The sequence below is a fragment of the Seriola aureovittata genome, chromosome 1 (genome assembly GCF_021018895.1).
Source record: "Seriola aureovittata isolate HTS-2021-v1 ecotype China chromosome 1, ASM2101889v1, whole genome shotgun sequence".
Taxonomy (NCBI): Eukaryota; Metazoa; Chordata; class Actinopteri; order Carangiformes; family Carangidae; genus Seriola; species Seriola aureovittata.
This window is the reverse complement of record NC_079364.1, coordinates 202,501-209,815: the sequence shown is the minus strand read 5'-3', so window position 1 is coordinate 209,815 and position 7,315 is coordinate 202,501. Positions and strand designations below refer to the sequence as shown.

Below are 7,315 nucleotides of genomic sequence, written 5' to 3'. Positions count from 1 at the left end.
AAGGCTGAGACAATCAGGTTCTGGATGTGAACCCGTCAGACTGTTACAGGACTGGAGGTCTAGTAAAACCCTCTGTTTGGTCCAGGCGGTGCAGTAGACCTGACTGCAGCTTTAAAACATTCTGATCAAAAGATGTTTCACAACCAGAAGAAGTTGAAACTTGTCCTGAAATTCAAAACCTGCAACAAGATGAGGAGATAAGTTTCTATTTTCAGCTGCTCTGCAGTCAAACCCGCAGAACCCAGATCAGATCTCAGACTAGATGTAGGCTCAGATCCAGATCAGAGGTTCGGTGAAGCAGCAGGATATGAGGGTGAAAGAAAAACATCTTGTCAGCTCATATTGTCAGAGTGATTATCATTGACTCACATTGAGTCCTGAGTCCTGATCAGCCACAGTCTGGTTTCACTGTAGATCTCAGACTCTGATTCATGGGAAATAAATTGATTAAAGTCTGGATCCTGGTGGAACCAGGTTGGTCCAGTTTACAGCTTCATATTTCTGTAATACTGTGAACACTGTGGGTCCTAGACAGGACCAGGAGTGAACAGCTGATTACATCTGAAGGTCAAAGCTGCTGGTCTGGACTCATGTGGTCTGAGGTTTCTGTCAGACCAGGATCTTCAGGTGGGTTTGGGTCCTCAGAGACGGTCTGAGAGGAGGATGAAGATGAAGATCAAACCTTCCAGTAGCTTCAGTTTCTGTAACAGAGTCTGAATCTACATCCACATTCCTCACAGGATTAACCGTGCGTGGGTGGTTGAGGTGGTGGTGGGGGGGGGGGGTTGTTTTAAGGGGGGGTGGGTTTTTTTTTTTCCAGAAATGTTCCAGAAATTACACTCGGTTGGATTCATTGATAAACTCCACACACACACACACACACACACACACACACACACACACACACATACACACACAGAGTTAAGTGTTAACAGATGTGCCCCCCCCCCCCCCCCCCCCACCCCCCCCCACCCCCCCCCACACTAATCCAAACATCACCCTCTGATGAGGAGATCAGAGAAAGGTTGAGCAACTGAACCTGTTTGTGTCACAACCCTGTTCTGTTTTTGATTTTAGTTCTGGTTCAGGTTCTGGTTCTAGTTCAGATTCACCTTCAGTTTCTGGTTCTAGTTCAGAATCAGGTTCAGGTTTAGGTTCTGGTTCAGATTCACCTTCAGTTTCTGGTTCAGTCACTGCGACCTGATCCACCAGCCATTCATTCATCTCAGTTCCTCTGCAGCTGTGACCCGGATGGATTCGGATGGATCCAGGTGAATCGGACCCTCTGCTACAGTCCAGTTTACACTTTCATTCACTGCTGGATTCATGTGGGATCATTGATTCAAACCGTCACTGATTCTGTTTCTGCTCTTTCATTTTGTGTCCGGTTGTTCTCCTTCTGTCCACCAGAGGTCTCCACGCTCAGTCACATTAAAGCGGAACCTTCAGCCTCTGGTGTTTGTTTCTGCGGACTTCGTGGTCTCTGGTCATGGCTCTGCCGCCCCCTGCTGGCGACAGCACGGACACACAGCTACAGTCTGCTGCTCTCAGATCAGTTTGTGTTCATCGCAGGCGCGTGGGGCGGGGTCGGCTCCACTGACCAATCACAACGGACCTGAAGCGTTACCAGGGAAACGGCGTACAGGGCTAGGAGACGGTGGGAGGCAGCAGTAGCTAGGCTAACAGCCTAACAGGCTGGTTAGGGGACAGTTAACTCACCAGCGGCCGATAAATATTTAAAAAATCTTCCCCGTCAAAAATTAAACGTTACAGCCGGTGTCTGACTCACGACCCGCGGTCACCGCTTCACCGTCTGTCGGCGCTGGAGAACTCGCATGGCGGCAGCGGAGTCCGACTGACGAGGCTAATGCTAGATGTGGTGGCTAGCCCGCTAACCAGTCACCAGACCGACGCGTTACCCAAATATTAGTAAAAGTCTTCATGTGCTCGGTCAGCAGGAAGCTGGCTCCTCGGTGTCTGCAGCTGGGATGGATGTGAGTTAACGGCTGGACTGGGACTGTCTGACCCGGAACTGTGGCTCTCTTGACGGAGTCTGGGTGTCGAGTTGAGGCCCCCCCCCCCCCCCCAGCAGCAGCAGCAGCAGCAGCAGCAGCAGCCGCCCAGTGCTCTGAGACCGGGGCACGGCGGAGCTGCACGCCGCCGGTCAGGCCCGGACTCTGGGATGAAATGCAGCGGAGCGCAGGGCCCGTTAACCCGAGCTAAGCAGGTGAGCTGCCTCCCATACCTGCTCAGGTGTGACGTCCTGTCAGAGTCACACCTGTGGTTTCCTCGCATCAAATAGGATTTTATTAACCATTGTTCATATGGGACGATTACTGATGATCTATCAACCATTTAATCTAGAACATGAAGATATCTAATTAATGATTATATTGTTAATACATTAATCAGTAAATTATCTGCTCTGTGAAATGAATGTGAAACAGATTCTCAGACATGAACCAGAGGAAAACAGCAAGTTGTTTTCAGGACTTCAAGCTGCAACAATTAATAGATTTATAATTAAAACCAAATTCAAAACAAACTAATTTGATAATCAATAAATTGCCTCTAAACAAACATTCCAGTGTTTCAAACTGTCCCTGTTGTCTGTCACAGTGAAACATTTGAAGTGTTTCTTCAGACTCCTGGAAACTGATTAATTGGTTATTAAAATAATCATCAGTCTCAGTTCTAATGTGAAATATTGATTCTGATGATCAATACTTAATTGATCATTATAATAGTCGCATGAAACCATCAGCCCCTTTGTGTTTCAGTTTGCATCTCAGCTGTGAACCTTCTCTCTGTTGTTGTTGTTGTTGTTGTTGTTGTTGTTGTTGTTGACGACATAACCTCTGGTGTTGAATCTGTCAGCAGGATGGATGTGTGCAGTAGGAACCCGAACCGCACGGCGCCGGTTGGTGAGGATGGCCCACAACGAGTCGACGTGCCGCTCTGCTCTCGGACCAACGGCTGGACCTGGCCTCCTCATCCCTTCCAGCTGTTGGCCTGGCTGCTCTACGTCTACTTTGCTGTCACCGGCTTCGGCGTGTTCGTCCCCCTGCTGCCGCCTCACTGGATCCCTGCAGGCTACATCGTATCCTTAGACTGTGAGGAGACCAGGACCACTGTGAGGACAGGGTCTGAGGAGGGGACATGGTCTGAGACAGGGTCTGAGGAGGAGACAGGGTCTGAGGAGGGGACAGGGTCTGAGACAGGGTCTGAGGAGAGGACAGGGTCTGAGGAGAGGACAGGGTGTGAGACAGGGTCTGAGGAGGGGGCAGGGTCTGAGGAGGGGACAGGGTCTGAGGCAGGGTCTGAGTAGGGGACAGGGTCTGAGACAGGGTCTGAGGAGAGGACAGGGTCTGAGGAGGGGACAGGGTCTGTGGGGGGACAGGGTCTGAGACAGGGTCTGAGGAGAGGACAGGGTCTGAGGAGGGGACAGGGTCTGAGGAGTAGACAGGGTCTGATGAGGGGACAGGGTCTGAGGAAGGGACAGGGTCTGAGACAGGGTCTGAGGAGGGGACGGTCTGAGACAGGGTCTGAGGAAGGGACAGGGTCTGAGGAGGGGACAGGGTCTGAGACAGGGTCTGAGGAGGGGACAGGGTCTGAGACAGGGTCTGAGGAAGGGACAGGGTCTGAGTCAGGCTCTGAGGAGGAAACAGGGTCTGAGGAGGGGACAGGGTCAGAGGAAGAGACAGGGTCTGAGGAAGGGACAGGGTCTGAGGAGGGGACAGGGTCTGAGGAGGGGACAGGGTCTGAGGAAGGGACAGGGTCTGAGGAGAGGAGAGGGTCTGAGGAGGGGACAGGGTCTGAGACAGGGTCTGAGGAGGAGACAGGGTCTGAGGAGGGGACAGGGTCTGAGGAGGAAACAGGGTCTGAGGAAGGGACAGGGTCTGAGAGAGGGGCTGAGGAGGGGTCAGGGTCTGAGGAGGGGACAGGCTGATCCTGAAGATAGTGTGTGTGTGTGTGTGTGTGTGTGTGTGTGTGTGTGTGTGTGTGTGTGTGTGTGTGTGTGTGTGTGTGTGGTTTACAGGTGTGTAGTTGAGTTCAAAATGAGGCTGACATAAAAGGTGGGTGTGGTCCGACATGGTCTGATGTTGATGGGTGAGGTTGATTCCTGATCTGTGTGTCAGTGTACGGGCATCACGTTCGTGTGTCACCTGTGTGTCCACCTGATGGCGGTGTCCATCAACCCGGCCGACTACAACGTCAGGACCAAGACCAGCAGAGGTCCAGTCCCCGTGTTTGACCGCTCCAAACACGCACACGTCATCGAAAACTGCCACTGCTACCTCTGCCAGGTCGACGTGTGAGTTACACACACGCTTATACACACAGGACACACACTGAAACACACTGAACACACACTGAACACACACTGTGACTTTAGATTTGCTGATGTGACTCGATCTGATCCTGAGTCTCAGGAAAACAGGTTTGCAACTGGGTCAGAGCAGCCAACACAAACTGTAGTCTGCTCTCATCATCCAGGAGATACTACAATACCCATGAGCCTCAGCCACTGCTCACACTGTTAATAAATAAAAAGATAAATACTGACCTGTGTGTGTGTGTGTGTGTGTGTGTTTGTGTGGTGTTTCAGAGGACCGAAGTCGAAGCACTGCAGTGCTTGTAACAAGTGTGTAGCTAACTTCGACCATCACTGTCGGTGGCTCAACAACTGTGTGGGCAGCAGGAACTACAAGTGAGTCATCTGCTCTGTGTTTTATATATATTAAAATCTGCATATTAACATCTGTTTATTAACATATATAAATTAAACATGTATATATGGTTATGTGTGTTCTGCACTGATTTGCTCTGTCTCCACATTAACATAAATCCTCCTCTTTATTTAGAACAGATCAGTGTTTGACCTCTGCAGGTGCATGTTCCTACAGGAGCCAAAGGGACAAAAGAGGTTATAGATAATGTTATAACTCTGAATACGTAATGAAAATTAAATGATAATTTTTATAGTTTGATCCTGACAGTGTGAAGGTTTTGACTCCTCTTCATCACTGAAGCTCAGACAAACTAAACCCAGACTTGACATCAGTTTTTATCTGCATCACATGATCAGAGTTCATCGTCACACAGAAACTCTGTCATATAAGAATAAACACTTAAGATCAGAGGTTGTCATCTCCTCCAGACCAAACCTCATAACAACACAGAGGTCAATAATGATGATGATCATTCAGGACTGAACTGAGATTCCAACCAGCTGATTCTCCAGCAGTTACCATCGATGCGATTGGTTAGTTCCATCACACTGAGATAGTAAACAAGTACATGATGAGGACCGCTGACAATATAACAGGTCCTGTCATTGGCTCATCACAGTGAGACTAAATATACTAAGACACTAAATATAAATAAATATGAATTCAAATTAGAAAGCACACTGAGAGGTTTTTAAACATTTAGATCTTTTTTAAAAAAAACATTTAAAAACAGTACATAACCAAAATTCCACAATAGTTCTGTTTTGTAAATGATCTGTTGGTCCACTTGCAGTACCTTCACGGTCCACCAGTAGGCCCTGGTCCACATGTTGGGAACCGCTGCTCTAGTGTTAGCTGTGGCTATAACTGGATCTGTGTGTACTCAGTCGTACTTTCTAGTACTCAGCAGTACTCTGTGTTCTGTGTTCTCAGGTTGTTCCTCCACAGTGTGGTCTCTGCTCTGTTGGGGGTCTGTCTGGTTCTGGTCGTATCCTCGTACGTCTTCATTGAGTTCTTTCTGGACCCGTCCAAACTGCGCACTGACAAACACTTCCTGGGTGAGCTCTGACTTCTGATCTCTGACCTCCTCTGTTGTTACTGATCTGTGCATCGACAGTAAAGTTTGACATAATCTGATGTGACACTGTCTCACCTCTGTGTGTGTGTGTTGTGTGTGTGTGTGTGTGCGTGTGTGTGTGCGTGTGTGTGTGTGCGTGTGTGTGTGTGTGTGTGTGTGTGTGTCTGTCAGTGAGGAATGAGACAGGTGTGTGGTTCGTCTTCTTACCTGTGGCTCCGGTCAGATCAGCAGCAGCTGTGATTCCTGGTCTTGCTGCCGTCACCATCGCTCTGGGTCTGCTGTCATCAGTGCTGCTCTGCCACCTGCTCTGCTTCCACATCTACCTGAGTACGACCAACACACCTGGGACCTGTTCACCTGTCTGTTCACCTGACTGTCAGTCAGATTGTTGACATGTTAAATTACATCAGAGATTGACACTTCTGTTGTTACAATATGTGTGTGTGTGTGTGTGTGTGTGCGTGCGTGCGTGCGTGCGTGCGTGCTTGAATAGTGTGGAACAGACTCAGTACCTATGAGTACATCGTGCGACAGCGTCATCGTCATGACAACAGGAACTCCAGGAAACCAGGACCAGTGAAGGAGACAGCAGCTCCTTCAGTCGTCAAGGTAACAGATGGGGGAGGGGTTGTTTGGTTGTGGGAGGGAGGGGGTATTAAATCTTGGCCCTGAGTGTCCTCTGCTGTCCCTGTTCAGGATGTGGACTACTCAGGGACTCTGGGCTACACCAACCCTCAGCTGGACGTGGAGGATCCTACTACTGTGTCTGTGCAGGGGGAGGCAGAGTAAGTCTTTCACCCTCCACCCCCCCTTTTCTCTGGTCCACCCTGGTGTTGGTGTGTCAGGCAGCAGAGGTCCAGGTCTGTTGTGATTGGCTGAGGTCGGCTGACTGGGTCCTGACACGTCTCAGTAAACAGTTGTTTCATAACAGTGAGGCTGGACCATCGTCGCCATGGAGACGGTTTTCTTTGCTGTAAACAACATGAGCAAAATGAAATTCTTTGGCCGTGACTTCCAGGAAGCAAACAAAGTGTGTATTGTGTGTGAGGGAGGAGGGAGGGGGAGGGAAAGGGGGAGGGAGGGTGGGGGGTGTATTAGTCTAATAGAAGGTCTTCATAAATAACTCCACTGAACCTCCTCTGCTTACAGTGACGAGGAAAGTTTATTTGTACTGCAGCCTTCACAACAACGAGTGCAACACGAGGGAGGGGGAGAAGGGGGGAGGGAGGGGACGAGTCCCAGCCACAAAAAGAAAAAGACAAACAAGTTGTTTGAGGGACACAGACATCATGTGGTTCAGGATCCAGTCTGTCTTTACAGCCTCAGCAAGTCTGTCACCTGGTGCTGCCCTGAACCAGACCAGAACCAGACCAGAACCAGACCACTGCTGCTGGATCAACACAGAGAAACAAACACATTCAGGGTAGTTTCATCTGAGCTTAATGAGTGAGGGAGGGAGTTCAGAGTGATTCACACTGTGTGTGGGGGGGTGTGTGTGTGTGTG

General features: G+C 49.5%; 1 protein-coding gene across 1 annotated transcript in view; it reads left to right on the top strand.

Annotated features, from left to right (window-relative positions):
- Positions 1–1,108: 1,108 nt before the first annotated feature.
- The window catches only part of zdhhc1 (zinc finger DHHC-type containing 1), a 9,718-nt gene continuing 3,511 nt past the window's right edge, over positions 1,109–7,315 (top strand). The window contains exons 1-8 of the mRNA XM_056384866.1: positions 1,109–2,227; positions 2,878–3,100; positions 4,140–4,315; positions 4,610–4,711; positions 5,667–5,791; positions 5,983–6,138; positions 6,305–6,420; positions 6,508–6,596. Coding sequence (XP_056240841.1) covers positions 2,882–3,100; positions 4,140–4,315; positions 4,610–4,711; positions 5,667–5,791; positions 5,983–6,138; positions 6,305–6,420; positions 6,508–6,596 — 983 coding nt within the window. The 5' untranslated portion in view covers positions 1,109–2,227; positions 2,878–2,881. The remainder of the gene's footprint in view (positions 2,228–2,877; positions 3,101–4,139; positions 4,316–4,609; positions 4,712–5,666; positions 5,792–5,982; positions 6,139–6,304; positions 6,421–6,507; positions 6,597–7,315) is intronic.